The 22630-nt window shown below is 37.3% G+C and overlaps 5 protein-coding genes across 6 annotated transcripts; 3 read left to right on the top strand and 2 right to left on the bottom strand.

Moving 5' to 3' along the window:
* The first annotated feature begins 341 nt into the window (after nucleotides 1–341).
* Nucleotides 342–7834, top strand: LOC113501404 (nuclear pore complex protein Nup160). The gene is made up of 21 exons (XM_026882534.1): nucleotides 342–790; nucleotides 895–1000; nucleotides 1111–1327; nucleotides 1411–1516; nucleotides 1790–1985; nucleotides 2272–2444; nucleotides 2535–2698; nucleotides 2771–2864; nucleotides 3100–3251; nucleotides 3459–3598; nucleotides 3736–3817; nucleotides 3906–4032; nucleotides 4535–4734; nucleotides 5155–5281; nucleotides 5440–5536; nucleotides 5725–5865; nucleotides 6362–6571; nucleotides 6832–6950; nucleotides 7034–7206; nucleotides 7287–7382; nucleotides 7463–7834. The coding sequence occupies exons 1-21, from the start codon at nucleotides 697–699 to the stop codon at nucleotides 7646–7648; spliced, it is 3000 nt and encodes a 999-aa protein (XP_026738335.1). The 5' UTR covers nucleotides 342–696; the 3' UTR covers nucleotides 7649–7834.
* On the top strand, nucleotides 7575–11102 carry LOC113501534. Of its 2 annotated transcripts, XM_026882718.1 has the most exons (8): nucleotides 7575–7595; nucleotides 7961–8122; nucleotides 8254–8296; nucleotides 8343–8420; nucleotides 8669–8750; nucleotides 8864–8997; nucleotides 10146–10352; nucleotides 10955–11102. In XM_026882718.1, exons 4-8 carry the CDS (start codon nucleotides 8415–8417, stop codon nucleotides 11054–11056), a joined length of 531 nt encoding a protein of 176 aa, XP_026738519.1. In that variant the 5' UTR covers nucleotides 7575–7595; nucleotides 7961–8122; nucleotides 8254–8296; nucleotides 8343–8414; the 3' UTR covers nucleotides 11057–11102. The 2 variants fall into 2 exon arrangements, with proteins under 2 accessions (XP_026738519.1, XP_026738518.1); XM_026882717.1 differs by lacking the exons at nucleotides 7575–7595; nucleotides 7961–8122; nucleotides 8254–8296 and having other exon boundaries at nucleotides 8315–8420.
* On the bottom strand, nucleotides 11091–14145 carry LOC113501533 (peroxisomal membrane protein PMP34). The gene is made up of 3 exons (XM_026882716.1): nucleotides 13909–14145; nucleotides 13689–13749; nucleotides 11091–13148 (listed from the first exon to the last, which is right to left on the bottom strand). Exons 1-3 carry the CDS (start codon nucleotides 13963–13965, stop codon nucleotides 12424–12426), a joined length of 843 nt encoding a protein of 280 aa, XP_026738517.1. The 5' UTR covers nucleotides 13966–14145; the 3' UTR covers nucleotides 11091–12423.
* Nucleotides 14146–14556: 411 nt separating this feature from the next.
* On the top strand, nucleotides 14557–19819 carry LOC113501528 (WASH complex subunit 5). Its single transcript, XM_026882710.1, has 11 exons — nucleotides 14557–14767; nucleotides 15155–15257; nucleotides 15393–15584; nucleotides 15688–15899; nucleotides 16132–17549; nucleotides 17897–18168; nucleotides 18255–18382; nucleotides 18464–18865; nucleotides 18945–19174; nucleotides 19251–19383; nucleotides 19606–19819. Exons 1-11 carry the CDS (start codon nucleotides 14646–14648, stop codon nucleotides 19745–19747), a joined length of 3354 nt encoding a protein of 1117 aa, XP_026738511.1. The 5' UTR covers nucleotides 14557–14645; the 3' UTR covers nucleotides 19748–19819.
* A 616-nt stretch (nucleotides 19820–20435) lies between these two features.
* LOC113501348 (leukocyte receptor cluster member 1 homolog) lies at nucleotides 20436–21865 on the bottom strand. Its single transcript, XM_026882478.1, has 2 exons — nucleotides 21641–21865; nucleotides 20436–21385 (listed from the first exon to the last, which is right to left on the bottom strand). Exons 1-2 carry the CDS (start codon nucleotides 21661–21663, stop codon nucleotides 20515–20517), a joined length of 894 nt encoding a protein of 297 aa, XP_026738279.1. The 5' UTR covers nucleotides 21664–21865; the 3' UTR covers nucleotides 20436–20514.
* Between the last annotated feature and the right edge of the window lie 765 nt (nucleotides 21866–22630).

Genomic DNA, 22630 nt, shown 5'->3' with positions numbered 1-22630 from the left:
AAAAGAAAAACGATCGAGAGTGAACTGCGAGGCAAGTCAACAATAAATAATAGCATCGAAAAAAAAACACCATTAAATCGCTATTTTTATGCAATCCTGTTTCTTTCATTTGTATCACTGCCACGGGTTACGAATGAGGTAAGGAAATCAGCAACACAAACTCGCGTCCTGACCAGATTTATCGCTGCAAACGAGCGACCAGCGACTGCGTGGAGCATCAACATTTAAAATGAGATCACGTGATCATATTTGACACTGGAAACGAGCGACGAGCGAGTCTATGAAGCCGCACCTTAAAAAAAAATCCTAGGTCAAGTCAAGTAGATTTCAATCATAATATTTTTTTTGCTGCACTTTAAGCTGCCACGTAAAGATGAGTGTAAAGGCCATTTAAAGTCAACAAATGCTCTTTAAACTATACTTTCATCACTATCATGATTGCACGAACTCAGTCTTACAAAAAAGTAATAACTTATTTCTGGCAAAGATTGTTTCGATCTCACGCAGATGTTGTCATTTATTTGACAACTGACCGAGTTTTGATTTTGAATTGCTTGCTTGTGTTAACCTTAAAAGATTATACCGCCAATAACTTGTGATTTTGTTAATTATTTTACGAATTACATGTTTTGATTCAATCGATAATATTATAAACATAAAGAAAATATTAATCGTTTGTGTAAATATAAATAAATAATGGAGTTTTTAGATGCAATGCCCGTTACTTTCAAAGAAATAACACCAAATTACAATTTACCGGAAAAGTGGAAAGAAGTTATATTAAATACAGGTAGAGTTCCTATATTTACCTGGATTCTTACATATTATGACAACTATTGACTTAATCTGCTCTCACATTAAGTTGGAAAAGTCTAAAATCCATCTTTGTTTTAGGAGGAACACATAGTACTTTACAGGACATCAAACTACCCCAAAAAGCTGGAGGATATTGGTATAAAGATACTAAAAAGGTGTACACTCGGAATCGCTTTATTTATTGGTAAGTGAAAGTTTATAGAAGGTTTTTCAGTGATGTGTTCTTATACTAGTGCAGTATTTTGAGCAATCATAATACTGCTAGGGTATTTTTAGAAAGGTGTTACTTTACAGGCAAACCACCTCAGATGCTATAGAATTGTCTGAAGCTTCTCTGGATATAAATTTATCATCGTGTAACTTGAGATGCAAGGTGGCTCCAGGAACACCACCTTTGAGCAGTATTTCTGTTTATGAAAGAAGTGCATCTCGAGATGTTGTGCTACTAGCTGCTACAGTGTCATCTGTACATCGCCTGATATTTCCACATCCTGCAATACTTGATAAAAAGGTATTTTTTAATATGTCAAAATAATTGTTTATTCTTTACTATATAATGTAAATCATAATTGTATGTTATTTTTCACATTTCAGTCAACTTTTGGATCACTCAGCAGTTCATCACCATCAATTTTTCATGACACAAGTTCAATCAATAACCCAAATAATTATTGTATTCTCAATCAATATTCCAATGCAAGTAAGTTGTTTTCTCTTAAATAGCCTATCTGATACCTCAATAATTATACAAACTAATCCTGAACCAGTCTTTTAAACTTTAGACTAGTAAAAGCAGTGATACAAAATACAACAATTTTCCAGGTACTTGTTAAAATTAGCTTAGCATTCAGAAGGTTCACTAATGGAAACCATCCTTACGAACATAAAACTTGTTATCTTTTGATAAGTTTAAAACATGAAACTGTGAACTAACAATTTAATGCTATTAGTTAAATAAAATCTTGTTTTGTAGCTACTGGTGTTGCACACACATGCTCCTCCCTTCTTCGCGATACTGGTGAGGCAGTATTTGCACTAGCTTTTGGTCACGGAGGGGATGGTGGTGTATTACTGGTCAAACTGCCTGTAACTGGCTCAGCTGTAACCACTCTATTGAAAAGAGAGTCGACTGTACCCAGATTCCTGTCAGGCATAACAGGAGCTTTGAGGTAAAGACGGTTTACACAAAATAGTACTCAAATTCCTTCTCTAGTTTTAGCATGTTATATACTTTCACAATTGCTATGCTACAAATAATTTAACTAACAATTTTTTAAGTTATAAAAGTTTGAATAAATAAAAAAAATTCTGGTGGAGTAACAAAAACATATGTAGACTTGGTGAACATTTCAATAAGTAACTCAAGTACCTACTCATAGTTTAAGCAATTAAATGTCAAGTCTAAAGATTCGTTTTATAAAATTTCAAATTCATTAATAATATGGTTATTTGCAGAGGCAAGAGTAACACAGATGGCATAGAAACATATGGAGTAGTGCTCACTAGTGGTTTGGCAGTCGCAATATGTGGGGATACTTGCCTCCGTGCTTGGCCGTTAGACGAAGGCGGCGCCCCAATTGCGGTCTCCACGCCTTTATCCCAGACGTTAGTCAGACCAAAACCACCTCGTATGTATATGTTGTTTATGCAAACTGTCAATTTATATTTCACCTAAAAAAAAAGTGCCTACTAAAATCAATAAAAATAATCTTTTTCAGCCCATGGTCATATGTTGCAAAGAACCACTGGATCAGATGGCAGTGTTATTTTGGTTGCATATTTATCTTTTCCTAATGAATGCGAATTTGTGGTTATGAAAATGCATGACGGGGGAACTGGAGGTGTACGGTTTTCGCATATTAGCCGGATTTTTGGCCCTCAGGTAAGTAAAAGTGGTATAAACTTATAATTATAGTTTTTAGTAAATATAAGCACTCATAATTTCCAATTTCAGTTGGACCTACTTGATTATGCCATTGGTTATGGTGATGGAAATAATGTTATTTGGGCCCTGTGGAGTCAACCAGATGGTGACACTATTATTACCAGTAAGTACCCTTTTTTTATACATATTGGTTGAGCTAAGTGCATTTTAACGAGGCCAGTTTTGTAATTAAGTTAACAAAAAAAATCGTTAATTAATGCTCATTGCCAGTCGCGTTACATTTCTTATACGCAGTCAAACATCTTGTCAGATGTGCCCTGTTTGTATTACACAAACTCAGTACAAAGGTATTTTTTCCTTCTTGCAATCCCTTTGTATGTAACGTGTCCTGCGTGCAGGCGTGTCTGCGGGCCCGGAGGCGTGGTGGCAGGCGGTGGCGGCGCGCGAGGCGGGCGGCGCGCTGCCCGTGCTGGGCTCGCACCAGCAGTACCGCGACCGCCTGCTGGCGCCCGGACTCTTCCCGCCCGCCGTCATCAGGAAGGCACTCATGGTATGACGACTTTATAATCATTAAATTAATTATGATTAACCTTATAACATGGTGCACCTTGACATTTACATGGCTTTCAGTGTTTTAATATGATTTACAGAGCTGCCGGCAGATGTTTAACATTCGTTACAAAACTTGAAGTATTCTTTTCTCTCTCTTTTATATGTAACCTGAATATACATCGGATTAAAACCCACCGTGTCCCAGATCTACAACCGCACGTGGGGCAGCAGCGAGCCGGGCGGCGAGGGCGAGCTGGGCGAGGCGGCGGCGGCCGCCGTACAGGCGCGGCTGCGACACCTCACCGCGCGCAGCGCCGCGCCAGACCACGCGCATCTCATGCACAAGTACACATACAAAGCGGCGACCTGATTGCCTGCATCAAATATAAAAAATATATCTATGTGTATTATTTATCTAACTCAGAAAATAAGCATGCATAAATATATTTCTGAAAGTTAATGATGATGCTCTATTTTCATAGATGCTGGTCAGACTTGTATAGTTGGTGTATGCAGTACATGGAGAGCTTGCAGAAACCTCTAGGTCTTATGGTGTCAAAACAGGTATGTATTTAAATATAAAATATACATGACGCTCAGAATATAAATTGATTTAATTCTATTTAATATAATTTTATTGTTTTCGCCCTAGGAATCGGATATCGAAAGTGGTTGGTGGTGTGCAGTAGTTCGCCGAGCCGGTATATCTCTTATCTGTGAATTGGAACCACTCGAGCGAATGATGTTATCACCGGATGCCGCATTGGTGGATGGAAATGGTATGTAAAAAATATTTGTCACGTTCTAAGTAATAGAACGGGGAAACCCCGGGGCTCAGCTATTCCTGAAAAGAAGCGAGATTTGCCCTAGGCTAGTGTATTTACTCTTATATCAAATAGCAATCGAAAGTAGACAAATCTCAAATCAAGGGGAATATTAAGTTCTTAATATTCCCCTTGTGCCCCCACATGCCTATTTAATAAAAAACAGGCACCTCATTTAACGCTCATTATCACAGACAAGGGGGCTGTCGCTAGTTCTACGTGAATGGTGGTCACGACTCACGACTTGTGGTCAGTGTTCCATTGTGCTGAGCCTCATGACTACTTTAATAGGATATAGCATCTACATTGCATTTTCGTAGTCAGGAGCAGAAAACGACAAGTCACCTGACTGGTTTAGTTAGTAGAAATGGCTGGGGGTGTTTTTGGTCGGTGCGACGGCTTGGACCGAAGACAGTGTTTCGTTCCGTTTCGCAGTAGGGTTGTGTTGTTGTGGCAGACGGGCGCGGCGAGCTGTCGGGCGACGCGGTGCGCGTGGTGTCGGCGGGCGCGCGCTGGGAGCGCGCGGCGGCGGGCGCGGCGGCCGAGCTGGAGCGGCGCCTGTTCGCGGCCGCCGCGCCGCAGCACCGCCTGCTGCCGCGCCTGCTGCACCTGCTGCTGGCGCCCGCGCCCGCGCACGAACACGACACGCTGGCGCCCGTGAGTACACCACAACCATACCACAATGTTCATCAAACCGATATTCACATCAAATTGTTTCTAGCAACACTTGCTACTTGCGACTAAAATGCAGAATTTTTTGTTATATCCTGATGAGATCTACAAACACAATTTGCAAAATACTACTTTTGTAAGAAAGTAATATAATGCGCCGCAGGAGTGAACAAGACTCCAAAAGGACATCAACGTCCTATTCTTAAAAACGTCAAAATATTTTATATCAGTGCAAGGACGTACATATATTATACATTTTTGGTACGCGTAAGCTTCCTTCTATGAAAAGTCCTAAAGAGGTTATCTATGATTATCTATGGTTATCTATGAGGCCACTAATGATTTGTATGCACAGAGCAGCAACAGTACGCAAGATTTAACTTAACTTAAATATTTATGTTACAGACTCTCACACCGCAGCAAATTGATGAACTCTCGTCAATTCTGGAACCAATCAAAGACCTACAAAGTGCCGTGCTAGAGTTGAATGATGCCCTTAGATTGGATGTGCCCGAAATAGATGATTCTAAAAGTGAGTATAGTTTACTTTTCGTCGACTTTCTATTCTTTCTCTCTTCTGTTTATAAATTGCAGAAAAAAATACCTAACTTTAGACATCAGATATTTTAGTGTAGGTTCATTAAAGTTTAAGTCTATATATTATGTTAAACAAGCTGTTGATTGTTTTAGATGATGAGGAAGATTCCGGCGAGTATGACAGCTTGTTAGCTAGTGATCTTGGTGTAGCGATAGTTACCGAAGCGATCCGACAGATGGCAGAAATGAGGTGTGTACATCAAGTGTTTTGATCTGACTGTAACTTGAGTGTTGGACCTGTGTAAGTCAAACATGTTTCGTCAACACACTGTTAGGTTAGTGGTGCTAGCTTAACTGTGTGTTGTCGAAACACGCTAACTGAATCTGATATATCATGGTAATCTGGTATATCATGTATAAGTATGTTTGGTTGTGCAGGTCGCGCGTGGTCCGCGGCGCGGTGTGCGCGCTGGGCGCGTGGCGCGGCGCGGGCGGCGTGCCGGGCGCGGGCCACTGCGCCGTGCACTGGCAGGCCTACCGCGCGCTGCTGTGGCTGCGTGCTGCCACGCTGCAACCCGAGTATGTACCCATCATTTTTACATGTCATTTTTTGTAATTTTTAATATAACTTTATTTGTCCCCTTTTAATGCTGTGACAACGTTTTGAGGTTACCAAACTTAATTTGTTTGTTGAGGCCGACACGTACACTTAAATCAGAGTATGCGCAGTTATTGCAACGCTGCAATAACATTATTAGGATTTGATTGAAATATTTATCTATACTAATATATATCTATACTTCTATATACTAATATATAAAGCTGAAGAGTTTGTTTGTTTGTTTGTTTGAACGCGCTAATCTCAGGAACTACTGGTTCGTTTTAAAAAAATCTTTTTGTGTTGAATAGACCATTTATCAAGGAAGGTTATAGGCTATAAAACATCACGTTGCGACTAACAGAAGCGAAGATATAATGGAAAATGTGGAAACGACGGGGAAAATTTTAACCACGTGGACGAAGTCGCGGGCAACAGCTAGTATAATACAATAGGATTATGATTGGTGTCGTGCAGGGTGGGCGGGCCGTCGGAGGCGTTCCGGCTGAAGCTGCAGGCGCTGGGCGCGGAGGCGGGCGGCGGGGGCGCGGGCCGCGGGGGCGCGGTGTGGGCCTACGTGCGCAGCGCGGGGGGGGCGCGCGCGCGCCGCCACCTCACGCGCGCCGCCGCGCCCACCGCCTGGCACCAGGCGCTGCCGCTGCTCGCCTACCATCTCGCGCACCAGCTGTATCCTTGACACATACATTTATAACTACCAACTTACTCTTCATTCCATTTTGCAATTTAAATTTGCGATTTATATTAAGGAAACCACAAAATCCTGTAGGCTTACTTGTTGCTTAATTGTGCATAAGACCCTACGCAGCTAGCAGTGCAGACACGCTTTCCCAATTACGATATTTTTTCTTCGAGAGATGGCGTTAAGCCCATATTTATATCTTTTTAATTAACCCTCAATTATAGTAGTTTCCTGAACTAGTATTCAGATGGGCAGTCAGTGGAGGCTTCGAATTCAGTTGGTGGCTGGCCACCATAGACCAGCCTCGGCTTGTGCAGAACTACGTGAACATGTTGGAGCCCTGGTGCGAATGGAATGCCTGTTCACGTTAGTACAATCATTAACAGAATATTTACTGCAAGTGTTAATAAAATTTTAGAAATAATTTTTAAATTTAAATTATACTTCAGGTCAATTCATCCTTGGCCTTGCGTTGCTGGACCTGGATGACCCTGAGAATGCTTACACAGCATTTTGTAAGGCGGCTAAGGGCGTGAGCACGGAACCATTCTTGCGGCAGATAGTGGCCGCGCCAGACGCGAGGCTCACACAACACCAGGCCCTCGTGTTGTACTATATGAAGGTCCGTGTCATTTCCAATTAATGTATGAAATAGATACTTTTTAAAGAAACAACTTTTAACATAATAGTACTTTTTCTTAGGTGATAAAATTGTTCGAGATCCACGATGCGGGCGCATGTGTAGTTCGTCTCGCGGAGACTGCTATAAGCATTGCTGACAAAGATGACCCCAATTTGGTGAGTACAATTTTATGTAAATTCACAATAAAATGCATTTATGTATAGCTTGCTTATAAACAAGTGTGGTGTTTGTGCAGGCGATGTTCCAGTGGGTGGTGTTCAAGTGGCACCTGTCGGGCGGGCGCACGTCGCGCGCGCTGAGCGCGGCCGCCGCCAACCCCGCGCCGCACGCGCGACACGCCGCCGCCGCCGCGCTGCTCACCACGCTCGGTATGGCTGCCGAGCGAACAGCAATACCGCCCAAATTCAAACTATACATCTAATAACATGGCAATAAAACACGTGTCAATGCCCTATAGCCCTATTTTTAACATTCAATTAAGAACTGTTGCTGTGTCAGATAAATTGTTGTACTGTTCAGTGGAACCAAATTGCCGGAAATTACCAGATAAATGGTATATATAAATACACAGCTGTACTTCAACTTTGAAGTACAGCTGTGTATTATTTTTCGGTATAACAGGTATCACTTTATATGTGGTAGTATTTTAGTAGGTAATATTTTTATATATTAGGTCTCTATCTATTCGTTTTGCTAATGTAAGTGAGTATCTGACGAGTATCGGTGTCCGCAGCGTCCCGCCGCGAGCTGGGCGCGCTGGTGTCGTGCGGCGCGCTGGCGGGCGAGGCGGAGCGCGCCGCCGCGTCCCGCGCCAAGCTGCACGACGCGCACGCACACAACCCCTACTACGACTTCCTCTACGCGCTGCATATCTCACGGCACCACTACCGCAAAGGTTAGCTTGCATTCTTAATCGTTTCTATCTAAAAAATAAGTTTTAGTGTTTATGATGCAGAAATACTAGCCGATATATCCGATTCACACGATTGATCTGGTTTAAATTGAATGAGAGTGCGTGGTACACAGCGGCGGCGGTGATGTACGAGCGCGCGGCGCGCTGCGGGGCGGAGCGCTCGCTGGGCGCGGCGGCGCTGCGGCGGCGCTGCCTGGCCGCCGCGCTCACGTGTCTGCGGCTGGCGCGCCCCGAGCACGCCTTCCTGGCCAGGCCCGCCGCGGAGGCCAAGGACATGCAGGTACTCGCACTTCAAAACGACGCATTGCTATAAAATAACCTTCGTTCAAGATAAGTAGTCAATGTAATTTAAATTAATACACACAGAAATTTTCGTTTTAACTGAAAGCGATATTAAAATCAGTGTCTTCGTAATAAAAAAAATATGGATAAATAGTTTACCTTTAGCTGTAGCTTAATATTGATATTTGACAACTTTACAACAGGTTCTATGATGATTATCTGAAACATGATTTTGAACGCTAACAGGTTATCGGACCAGAAGAATTGGCTGCAGAGCTTCGTGAAGAGGATCCTGACTCTCTAAATCCCGTTGAACAAGCTCTTCTTAGTAAGTAATTCACTATTTTTTTACCTCAAAATACACACCAAAGTATTATTCGACAATATACAATAGTTTCAACTTAAGAAAAGTATTATATGACATTGATATTAACATTTCAGAAGGCGATAATCTAGATTTTGGAGCCCTATACCCAACATTAAAGGATGCTGATCCGGAAACACTGTTGGCCGTTATTAAGAGAGCCATAAGTACTGGTCAATTCTTACCACACTGGTTTCTACAAAGATACTTGGTTAGTAAATTGCTTATTATAATTAATACAAACTGTAACAATTTATCCCTTTTTAAGTTGATACATATTTAGCTGTCTAGCCTAATTTACAAGATTTTTTACCTTTTGAGATATTTCGTTTTACTGCCGATAAGACATATAAAACCAGTAAATGGTTCATAATCCGGAAACCATGTGCAATGTGCACCTGTTTTCCGGTTTAATCATGATATACAATAAATACAATTACATGTGACAACAGATAAGATATATATTTTATAGCTGAAAAGAAACGTGACTAATCCCTTTTATTACGCTAAAATCGACTCGCGATAATCTTGTGTTTAAATGGGTAGGCGTTACTGTTTCAGTCTTGATTTTTACATGGTTAAGAATTCCCACGTATTTTTGTAGTAACTTTCGTGAGGATGATTCATATTTAAATATGCAATGGTTAATTTAATGCATACCTATTTATCGGGATTTCCCGACTAGTTTTGGACAAGTCTTAAGTCATGAGTTGACGAAGTGCCGTGGCACCGACGCGCGTAGATCGACGACCGATGCGACGACCTCGCCGCCGCATTATAGTACCTACATATTTTATTTTGCAGCGGGGGTGGGGTAATGAGTTGCGATAATAGATGTTTCAAAGAAAAAATAGACCTTTGTCCAGCATTAGGATCTTACCTTGTCTAATATCTCATACTCATATACTTTTGTAGTAAAATAATAAATCACACTTGGTAATTGATGTTATCAGTAATCTGTGGCATCATTACACCAGGATATTTTATCGGGAATTCATTAATAAAATTTTGCTAATCAGTAATGAGTGGCAAAATTTCAATACCTTTGATTTTAATCAAAAATTAGAACATTGGCTCATAGTTACGCCTAAGTTGCTGCAATAACTGGAATTAAAATCATATCAAGAATTGTCCGACATTGACAGAGAGTGATTAAAAAAATCGAAATCCGTTAAACAACTTCGTTTATATATTTATTTTTAAATCTCCCAAATCTTCTAGTGATATCTTATTATTTGTTATAGGACAATTCCAGCTTTGCCATAAAACACGTAACCTAACTAGTTATTGAAGATTATTTTTGTATTGTCACAAATCTGTATGCAATGGACGCTGAGCAGTTAGTACTGCATGTTGCAGGAGGTGGACGGCGCGGGCATGGTGCGCGCGCTGCTGGCGGGCGGGCGCGCGGCGGAGGCGGGCGCGCTGTGCTGCGCGGCGCTGCGGCGCGCGCTGCTGGGGCTGCTGCCGCGCGCGGGCGCCGCGCCCCGCGCCGCGCCGCTCGCGCTCGCCGACCTGCTGCTGGCCGAGCTCGCGCACCACTCCGCCGACCCCTACGTGCTGCAGGTACGCGCCCGCTACGTCCCCGTCTCCTAATACGACTGTATACTTACCGGCACGGATCTTGAGCGCTCGGCGAAAGAGAGGGGACCGCTTTGCGCATTATAAAATAAAACTCCAATCAATTGTGCTTACTCATCGTCTTGAGGTGCATGCGACTGCAGCAGAGAACGAATTGCAACCAATTGTGACGCGATGCGCTGCGGGCCAATCACTGCACTTTACTCCGCCCCCCGCCTCACTACATACCGCAAAAGCGACCCAAAAAATAACTTCTGCGCAGGTGAAGGTCAGCGCTGAAGATCCGTGCCGGTAACTATACTACTCGAACTGTGCCTTAATTTTTGTGAAAATAATAACACGATGATTTTAATTTTGATTGTATTGAATGTCAATTGATTATAATTAATTATTATAATAATGTTTGTTAATATCTAATCCAAATACTGTTTTTTTTTTATCTCATTTTGTGGTAACTTAATTGGTAATCCGTGTAAGCATAAATAAATAAACATTTTATTAATTACAAAAAAAAAACATAAAAAAGACAGTTGATCTTCGTTCAGTAGCATATTTACCCGAACATAAAGTAGCATTCTAACTTTCAGATATACAATGAATTAGATGACTTAGTGAAGGAGTATACAAAGGTCGTCGTTAGAGTTTCCGAGGATATGAAGCTGGTTCAATTGGACACTTCAGTAAATTAGTGTTACCTAAATAAGGATATTGGAAATAAAAAACTTTTTAACAAAACTTTATTTAATTAATTAAAATAAAATACAAATCGTCCTTCACCACCTTTCTACCATCAACCTATTAGTAACTTACACCATTTCACAACTCAGATTTATACTTAAAACCATTTGTAATGTCATATCATAACATAGTACCTAAACTTCTAAGACATGACTATTAATTATTTATGTAGCTGTTAATGCAAAAGCATTACTAGAATTATTTCGTTGAAAAAACATGAGCTCACAATTCCACACCGCAGTTAAATTAAAAATAAATCCTTAAATATTAAAGACTTCTGATGTAATATTGTGAAATAAATTCCGATGGAAAAGTTTTTTGAAATTCATGTAAACATCAATAATAAGTGTCAACCTTGCTGTAATTTAACAGCAAGGTTGACACTTATTAAACAGTTAAGTGTCGTAAAAGTCAATTGTAAATTAAATTGAATGAAGTCTGTAACCTGTTATAATCTATTCTACATTATCAAATAAATTGTCGAAAATCTCTATATTAGTATTTGGGATTTAATAAAGCTTCATAAAAGATTCAACTTTACTTAGAATTTAAAGGAGTCGGAAAATTTACGGGACTATTTACTACTCCGAAGTAATTTTCGGTTCTTTTTGGTATCGTAAATTGTGGTAACTTTTATTACAACTAGAATAAATACTTATTAAATAAACTACCGAGAAGGTACGTAAGTGTACCTTTATATCAGAAATAAGAATGAGAGAGCCTTTTGTATTGAGTAACTATTAAAATGTACATGAGTTGAGAATATCTTCTTATATAAGCTACCTATGTATTTTGTACAGCTACTAACTATACATACATTTATACATATGAATCGTTTTCCCTCCGTAACCTTGACCTAACGTGCATGATATATGCATGTGTTAAGGTAATCGGTGTTGCAACCTACGTATTAGCTTATAATTACCATTATAGTTATTATGAGAATAGGTCAGTATTTTTGCAAAAACGAGAAAAATTCCACAATATTATGACTTATAAATAGGGATGGCTGAACTACGTCAGGCACTAAACATTTGAGGCCATTTTTAAAACTTGGCCTCTGTTTAAGTTGACTAGTAGTTATTTTCAAGTGTAGTGATTGTTTCTATTCGCTTTCTGTATTAAGCACGTTTATGAGTCCAAAAAGTAAATAAACATATAATTTAATATACATATTTACGAAATTTATAGATAAGTAACCTTGATTCGCGACTACGCCAAAAAAGATTAGTTTTGACCTCGAGTTCTCAAGCAATAAAACAATATAACCGGTTTTGGGTGCCATTGTATAGTGACTAAATGAAGGTAACATATTTAATCAATGTTTAGCCATTCTTACTCTCATTATAGTTAATACTAATCGGACTAGTTTCTCATAAATGATAAACATAAGTGCAGCTGTCATAACAGTTTGCAATAATTTGGCTTCCAAGCCACGGAATGCTAGTGAAGGCTTAGCTTTCATATCTCTGAATAAAGGTTTCAAGCTGGTACCAGCACGAAGTCTGGATTGAATCAATTGAAGTGGATAAGTCAAAGTTGTAGCTACTGCTTTAGCTACAGCACCCACAAGAAATGCTGAAAATGTATCAAATAAGCCTTTAGATATCAGATGTCTTTTTAATGCTTCATAAACCATGAACTGAATAGCTGGATTAGAAACCAACAACAAAGAGGGTATAGTTCCTGACCACAAGCCTTTTGCTCCTTCTTTTTTGTAAAGATCAAAGAGCCCTTCTGTCAGGCTATTGTATGTTCCCTTCTTATCTAACTTCATTCTAGTGTTAACAACCCATAGGGGGGAAGTTAAGAGTACATTAATGCTACCAGCAACTAGGCCAAATGACAAGTCTTTTAATGCTGATGAATCATTAGTAAATATTTTACGTAAACCATGGAATGTATAAAAATACACAAAATTTGACACAGAGAGTGACTGTAGAACAGGTGCCAAGCCTCGGTACAATGATTCCAAGCCTTCTTCTGTAGCTAATTTACACAGCAGTTCAAATGATGATCCTTGAAGTTTGTTGGAGTCTTCAACTGTAATGTGCATTAATTACATTAGTAATTAAGAAACAATAAATAATGTATATACACTTAAGTAATAATTTACTTTTTATATGTTATGCTAATGGCATTATATTTTAAGAAAGGTTAAAGAGTCCTATAAGAGTAAATTCTCGCAATAAATTTAAACTTGGATCAAGATCCAAGATTGATTTGCGCAAATACCCTGACCCATGAGTTAATAAAGGAATTACAATAATTCAATTAAGGAATATGTTGATTAAACTGGTTAAATAACATATAACAAAACAGTGTTGAATCCTTCATTATTTTGTGTGTTACTCATAATTTAGCAAGAAGAAACAGTATTTAATAAAATATTACAATTCTTGGATTAACTGATAAGATAAGCTAATTTGAGATTAAGTTATTCAATCGATTTTATACCCTTTCATACTGTTTCTAATGCATGTTATTACATGCTTCTATACTTAATAATGGTCTAATACGCTATTTATAAAAGATAAATGGTTATTTACTTTTTTTTTTAATACTTTTAAAATCATCATATACCTTGTAATCTTGACCTTAATGTATCCAGAGGATAAAATACAGCCATTCCAACAACACTGCCCTGAAAATCGATGAAATTGTTAGTTTCTTGTCTAGTAACAAAAACGAATGAATAATGGTTTTTGTGAAAAAATACTCGGAAAATAAATAAAAAAATCAATATTTAGTAAGCGAATACAATAAGTATTTTGTACTTTTTTAGAAAAATAAATAAACATACCGTGGCTCCTGCTATTGCATGCACGAGAGTTTCATAGCTGAATAATGTAGGTGCCATTATTATTGAAAAAATCTCAATCGTAGTATCAACAAAAACTCATCGCACTTTGACCCCGTCCTCGTTAAAGTTTGCTTATAAAATAATTAATGGAACTAATTTACAATTTTACACGACTACTTCGATTGACATATCACTTGAAACTTCTCTGTCTCTACTGCGTTTCGTTTCGTTCGTTCTTATTCGCTTTGTCACTGAATTTTAATAGTAGGAGGGTAGAGGTGTAATAGGTAATAGTAATAGGAGGGTAGAAAACTGCTAAAAAACATAATTCCTATAAACAAAAAATAAAATAAAGTAATAGAACGCAGTTTCTTTATAATAAAGATATTTTTGAATAATGCATTATACAGGTTGCAGGATTTTAATTGTTGCAGCACAGCGTGTTGTTCGCGTTATTAGTGATCTTTATTTTGATGTAGGTTGCAAAATAAAAATAGATAAATATCGAAGCGGGAGTGCTACCTCAATAGCGAGTGCAAATGCTGCAATAATATAATAAAAGAAAAATCCAAAAAATAAAGTATGAAACCTCTGCTGCACTGATTGAGCTGATATGCTGTCACTGTCACTAATGAGTTGTCAGTCGATCATCAACAGGGACAACAGGAATTGTTTTGTTGTCTTTCTATTACAGCACTTCGGGAGTTAAACAGGAAGTTTTAGATGAAACAATCGTAATGAAGGTGTTTATGTCTGAAGATAATTTGTGCGCTCAAAACTTACTCAAGCTTGTGTCTCATGGAAATGCAATAGTTGCGGAAATTTTAAGACTAAAGGATCATAAGCCCGAAGCGTATCAGTATGTATTAATATTTGCGTTATACCGGTAGTGTAGGATCAAATAAATCTTGCATATTTGTTCCTGTAATGAGAAATAATGAAATGGTATAAGAAGGAACTGCATCACTGAAAATAAAAATCACCTGTCCTTACGAGATAAATACTGCTCCCCAGATCTGCCAAAACGCTTAACCATAGTCAGCGCGACTAGAACCCCACCCACCTCCTCCATCTCATCAGTACATAGATACCAAACTATTATAATCAATATAAGATTGAAATAATTGTTATTTTATCTTAACTGAAATAGGTATTGTACTGCAATAGTAAGATGGTTGTAATCAAGCCTGAGTCTTGAGTTATAATCAACAGTAGCCTCTAAATGTCTTATTTTTGGGATTTACAGATTAAGCAATAAAGATGCTCTTCATAAATATCAAGATATTATTTTGGATTTTAGTTACTTTAAGGTCTCGGATTCTCAAGAAAAGAAAATAAACTGTAATCCTGTAAGTAAATTTGTAGAGAAATTTGCATATTATTTTTTATTATATTTGATTATAATGTCATTAATGAACATGACTCATGAGATACTTTATAGAGTTACATTATTACTTTATAGAGTTATATTATATTACTTTCAGAAACTACAAGATTTGGATGACGAGCTAAAAGAAAAATATTTAGAATTGATTAATCGTTTTTTTTTACTTTTTGAAAATATTTATCAATACATTGTTGATTTAAATTCTTTTGTTGAACAATTAAATGATAATACATTTATTCAACAAAATATTGAGACAGTCCTTAAAGATGTGGAGGGAAAACAACTTTTAGTAAGTATCTTTGTAAAATCTGTACTCTTTTCATTTATTCAGATATTTGATTAAATTAATATCCTTTACTTGAACAAGGCATTGACATTTAGTTTTATTTCAGTGTGAATGTTTGTACCTATATGGAGCAATGCTTTTACTATGTGACTTATACATTCCTGGTCCAATGAGGGAAAGACTGCTTGTCGCGTTTTACCGCTACAGCACAAGTCAATCACAATCAAATATTGATGATGTGTGCAAGCTCTTACGAGATACTGGTTATGATCAAGTAAATGGGAAAAGACCTGCAGATTACCCTGTTGAATACTTTAGGTAAGCTTACATTTAGATTCATATGTACTGACAATTTATAAAACATATAATAGAATGTAGTAAAATGTAGTAAAACAAGAAGCAATGTTTTGAGTGTGTGTAAATATAATAGTAAGGCCAACCAGACAAGATAAAGAATGTAAACACATTTTCAGGGGTTCATGACATTGAAAAAAAAAAAACATTATTATTTGAAAAATTATAGATATGAATATTTACTTTACCTTTACAGTCGAGTTTACATCCGTCCAGAATTTGTAGAAAAAGTGGTAGGAAAATTAAGATCTGAAGACATATACAATCAGCTTGCTGTTTATACAATTCCTGAGCATCAGGCATCAGCCTTAGGAACTCAGGCCAGCATGCTGGTCATCTGTTTATTCTTTACACCACATTACCTCAATACAGATATGTCTAAAATGAGAGAAATTGTCGACAAGTTTTTCCCAAGCAATTGGGTTATACCTATTTATATGGGTGTTACAATGAATATCATTGATTATTGGGATAATTTTAAAGCAGCTAAATCAGCCTTAAACAACACATGTAATGGCAAGATGATCAAAGAGATTTTTGCAAAAAGAGGAAGTTCCGTGTCTGTACTAACATCTAAAACACATCAATTATTGAAAGAAGGCACCCTTACTGATGATTTCGTTTTGGACAATATAAGCAAAATTCTAAATCTGCTTTTAAACTCGAACCTTGTTTTGAGATGGCTACTATTGCATAATACCGACGTAACTTTTTACGACAATAATAAAAAAAGCAAACAACTAAAAGACTTGGTATTAAAAGAGTCTAACTACGACCCATTAAAAATATTGGAACTATTAATCAGCACTGCTGAACTAGAACTAAAAGTAAGAGAAATCCTGAATAAGTTGTTGGAAAATAGAGATTCAACATGGAATACGAATAAATCTATTGCAATTGAGTCAGTGAAAAGTTTGTCAGAACTTTTCTCTGGAGCAAATCCTGTTGCCAAAATACAAGAGAATGAACAGTTGAAGATGTGGTTTGATAACATCGCTACTCAAATAAGTTCTCTAGGTGAACCTAGTTCATCAAAATCAATAAAAAAGGTTACTCAACTAATACTGGCCTTAGACGAAGTTGAAGAGTTTCACGGCATAAAAGGAACATCAACGATAGTCCAGTATCTTTCCGATAGCAAAGACGCTTTGAAAAACCTTTTGAGAGCAGCTTCTTTAAAGGAGGATTCATTAGTTACTTTAGAAACTGTTGCGGATGTTAGCTATGCTTGGTGCACGATAGACCTTTACACCAAACACATGCAAGATAGCATTAAGGAAAATCCAGCCGTGACAAGCAGACTTAGAGCACTCTTTTTAAAGCTGGCTAGTGCTATGGAAATTCCATTGCTAAGAATAAATCAAGCTCACAGTGATGATTTGGTTTCGGTATCACAGTACTATAGCAATGAGCTTATTAAGTATATTCAAAGAGTTCTGCAAATTATACCAGAAATGGTGTTTAATATTGTAGAAAAAATTATTGACCTGCAAACTTGGTCCATCAAAGAAGTGCCAACTAGACTGGAAAAGGAGAGATTAAGGGATTTTGCACAATTAGAAGACAGGATGGAAGTTGCTAAACTTACGCATTCTGCATCTACTTTTACAACAGGTATGAAAATATACCAATTGATTGCAGGGATAGCCGAGTGGTTGAGCCGTTGCCACTCCGAAGCCACTGTGCGGGTCGTGTCGCAGGTTCGAACCCCGCGTAGGACAAGGATTTTTTGAACCACGAATGATTTTTCTGACTCTGGGTGACTTTGTGCGTGTGACTTGAATATTTGCGTACCCACCGCGACAAAGGGATTAATTTCCTCACTGCGATGGTCTTTGAAATATATAATTTATATGCAATAGCAGCAACAGCTACTACAGCTGCAACTATAAAAAAGTACACACTTGCAATTTTTTTTATACCGACTACCTATATTTAAAATGTGTCTCTTTACGTTTTAGGAATCTTAGACATGCGGTCTACGTTAGTGGGCGTAATAAGAGTTGATCCTGCTGAACTATTAGAAGAGGGATTATTAAAAGAATTAGACAGGCATATTAGTAAAAAGTTCGCAGAATTTTTGGAACCACAAGGTAAAAGGTATTCACCGACATCGAGTAATTTGTTGTCCCGACTTCAAAAGTTGGCTGAAAGTATGGATGGCTACAAGAGATCTCTGGAGTATATTCAGGACTATATCAACATCCATGGCTTAAGAATATGGCAAAAACAAGTGAGTATGCATTTTTCTTTTATCAGAATTTCAGGAGGTACCTACTTAGGTAAACTATTTTTATGTTAATATCGATCGGTTTATAGATATCTGCAATCATTAAGGAGAGTGTAGCACGAGAGATAAGTTTCCGAAAAGGAGTAACGTTATACAGCCCGTCGGCTGGCTTTATGGGTAGTCTAGCTCGACAGATACCGCAGATGTTAGATGCCAGGTAAGGTATATTTAACAGCCGAACTAACAGTAGGTATAAAAATTAGTACTTTTGTTTTCTAAATAATGGGTTGACTTTCAGAATATGCACTTACATAAATGTTTGCGCAGCTTGGTATGACGTGAAATCACAAAATGAAATAATAAACAACAAAACCTTTGGGAAATTAAACGATGCTATTGGAGTCGTGGGCCTACATGGTTTGGACACTTTATATGGGTTTATGATAAAAAACCAAATGCAAAATGTTCAGGATATATTTCGAACTAGCCAAGAAAAGATGTTTGTTGGAAAAATCAGTGACGATATGAAAGATATAGAGCAGATTATTGGTAAAGGTTATAAAATTTTTCAACAATTGTCTGATGTACTTGTTTTGATAGGCACATTACAGATCATAAGGAGACATATTGCGTATCAATTAAAAACGACTTGCAAATTTGATTCGGCACAATTAGAGGCCTCGTTAAGGACTGTGAACGAGTAAGTAAAACTGAAAAGATAGATTGGTGCGTTTTTTACCTTGGCATTGTATGTAAGTAATGATAATTATAATTTTCAGATCAATGATTAACGAATTAAAAGCATCTACTTGCTTAGAATCAAAACCTATTATCTCTCCGCTGCTTATGCAAAACCTCGATGAATATTTATTGAGATGTGGTATTTATGAACCGTACGATAAAATATATGTAAAACACGCGCAAGAGCTGTTAAACGCTGACATGGGTAGAATTCTAGGAGTACTGTTGATATCACAATTACCTAAATTACAAATCTGTTATACAACAGGTAGTTATAAAATATTCTGTGTACATATAAACACAGATTAATCGGAGGCAAGCTTTTTAATTACTTTATTTTTCAGGTGACCTTATAACGAGAAAACCAGGTGAAAATATAGATGGATATCCATTGTTAGTCGGCTTGTACACAGTGTTACGTCAGAGCAAAAGTGAAAATGTCGATATCTTCGTTGACTTCCTATGCTCCTATGTTAGGTGAGCTATGTAGATTACATAATTAGAAACTTTTTTTATTTGCAAAATGATCACTTATTTCGCAGTCACTTTAAGACTGGGTTGCTTTTTTTAAAAAAAAAAAATGGTCTGACTGATGTGTAAAGTATGTATGTATATTGTATGAACGAGATACTGTACAATGTATTTTTTATGTTAATGTCGTTCTCTTCAGCAATCATACATTTTAAACATTTTTTTCAGGTTGAAATATGCAGAAGCTTTACCTGATGTAGCATGTATTGTGAGAATATTACAGCTATTCTGTGAGACATTTAATTACCCATTTGACAAACTTGAAGATAAACTACCACTCATTTTACTTACCCATACTCTTCTTAAGTAATATATATAATTATAGTAAGTACAAAATATACACTGTGATTTTTTAGTCGTCTTACAAAAGCAGCCCAGTTCATGTATCCAATGACTAGAACACGTTCATGATAAAAAAATTGATATTTATGAGATTTGAATAAATTTAAAATGCAATTTTTATTCAATATTATGATGCAATTCGTAGCTTTTTAGAAACACAGCTCTGTTTCGAGCGCGGTCCGAGCCTTGTAACAATGGTGAGGGGCGCGGGTGGCGGCGTTTTATCATTTTTAAGAGTACATTTCGGATTTCTCTTGTTTAATTTTTCTTCGTACTTACTATCTTAGTTGATGATAAAAAAAATATAATCGCGCCTAGGGGTATTTTACGTCGGATACATGAACTGAGCTGCTTTTGTAAGACGACTGAAAAATCACCGTGTATAGCTAATGAATCTGGAGAAGACAAAGGTAAAACCTTCATCATCATCATCATCATGTCAGCCCATAGCAGTCCACTGCTGGACGTAGGCCTCTCCATAATTTCTCCAGCGCGACCGGTTCGTTGCCACCTGCATCCAACGGACGGTGGGACGGCCACCTGCCAGATGGACCGACGACCTGGTTAAAACCGCTGGGTTCCGTTGGATGCAGGTGGCAACGAAAACCTTCAGTGTTAAATAATTTTAAGTAGATTATTCTTTACATTTATTGAATAAAATATGTAAGTTATAAACTAATTTTAAGTATACCTTTATAAATAAAGTTTAAAATATTCTTGGCAAATGCTTCTTCACTACCTGTAGTTTTGTCTTGCTAGTTCAGGGTTGAATTGTGAATTATATTTTGCCTTTACTCTGTTATCTTTCTCCTCATCATTGGTATCCACAGGTGTTTTGTTAAGTCCCGTTAAAAATAATTCAGTTTTGTATTTTTCTTGTTGCTCACGCTTGAGTCTGGCTTCCCTTAACTTTTGTAACTTCTTTTCCTTTTCTTCTCTCTTATCTATTTTATGTTTCTTTTTCTTATCCTTTTGTTGATCTTCCTTATTACTAAGATTACCAGACTTCTTGTCTTTACTTGGTGTGGGTTGTGTTTTGCTAAAATGATTTAAATGCTTAAATGCATTCATAGGATCAATACTCTGTTTCTTTTTCCACCCAACTTCCCCATTTTTCTCATCTACTTCTCTATGTTTGGGTTTACCATCTTCATCTTTCAAGACCAACTTATCATAAGTATCTTTTATATTACTTGTTGTTGATCTTGAGGTGCCAGATGCTGCTGGTGGTACTTCATACCAATTTTTCTTACCAAGGGCCTCATTTGTGTCTTGCCCCAAATAAGTCAAATATCCTATTTTCTTTTCATATTCCTCTTTTTTATTTTTTAAATCATTTTCATGATCTTTGTTTGTAGTTTTTATAGCTTCTTCAAAATTACTAAATAAATTAACATGTTCGAGAACTTCCTCTTCTTTTGGTGCTGCATCTTTGTCTTCAATTCCATATTCCTGTAGCTTGAGTTTACTTTTATGTTTTAGTACACTAAGCCGAGCTTCACGATCTGCTCTTTCTGTTCTTAACTTTTCCTGTTTCTCTTTTTCTGCAGCTTCTGCTTCATCTTTCCGGACTCTTGCTATATTCTCTTTAGTTCTCACATGCCATCTAGAAATAAAAATATAATTCTATTTGAATTTCATGGTACCTCCAAAAAATGTACATAAGTAAATAAACTGTCAAAATTTATTATGATGACAACTATTTATCAAGGTTTCACAGCATTAATTATTGGTGCTGAAAAAATATTAAATTCATTTTATGCTTATATTTTATTTATGACATAGTACTCGAATAAAAAGAAGGCTGAATGGTCGTAGTAGATGACAAATAGTAAATCTAGCCAAGAAATTAGAATGTTACCTTTTCTTTGGAAGTATATTCATTTTAGAATTTGGGTGCTCTCAATAAGCAGTAACCGTCGTTAGTACCTTCTATCGGTTTGTTGGTAAAAATAATTAAATAAGTGGCGCTGAGTGATCAGTGAGTAATAGTAACGAATAGTAAATAGAAATAAATAAATGCAACAAATAGCAATGTTTCCACTCCACAGACGACACAAACGATCCGTCAAACATGAAACTTTTTATAGATGGAATAATCCTTAAGGTGCGGCCTCATGGAGTTGCTCGTTTCCAGCGACGAATATGGTCTCGCAATATGTTGCAACAAACCTTAAAATGTTAAGCTTTATCGCTGGGAATAGATCGAGCGAGAGCGGTGTGGTGCAGCAACGGCTTATAACATAATTCCTGTACATAATTTACTTTACTTTAAAACAAGGTAAGGCTCTTATTTCTTTCACTTATATCACTGCCAAGGTGTACGAACGAAGTTAGGAGATCAGCAACACGGTGTCGCGTCGTGACCAGATTTATCGCTACAAACGAGTGATTGCATTAAGCAACAACAAAGTCACATGAATATTTTTGTGGCCGGAAACGAGCGCCGAGCGACTCCATGAAGCCACACCTTTAATTTTTCTTAGCCAACTGTTATTTTTATTAATTTCAAGTTAATCTTTAGTTATTCGTAGCGATTTTAACAGTATAAACAGTGTTCGACTCGATTATTCGAGTCATAAAAGAAAATAACTGTTTGCATTCCGTAAAAATTGTGATTTATTATGACCATAGAGATTGTGATGAAAACGGTATAAAATAAAAAAAGTAATAAAATTAACACTATTATACAATACATCGTGCATCATGACATCTGTCAAAAAGGTTAACTTAGCTCGGACAGAGCATAAATAAATCAATAATGAGTATCGTCTAAAATTTTATACCTTAATTGTCGTCATCATGAGCTCATCGCAGTGCTAAAAAATTTCAAATTATAGCAAAGCGTGAA

This window comes from Trichoplusia ni, chromosome 15, assembly GCF_003590095.1.
Source record: "Trichoplusia ni isolate ovarian cell line Hi5 chromosome 15, tn1, whole genome shotgun sequence".
NCBI lineage: Eukaryota > Metazoa > Arthropoda > Insecta > Lepidoptera > Noctuidae > Trichoplusia > Trichoplusia ni.
Note: the sequence above shows the minus strand (reverse complement) of the source record. Positions and strands in the feature narration are given on the sequence as shown.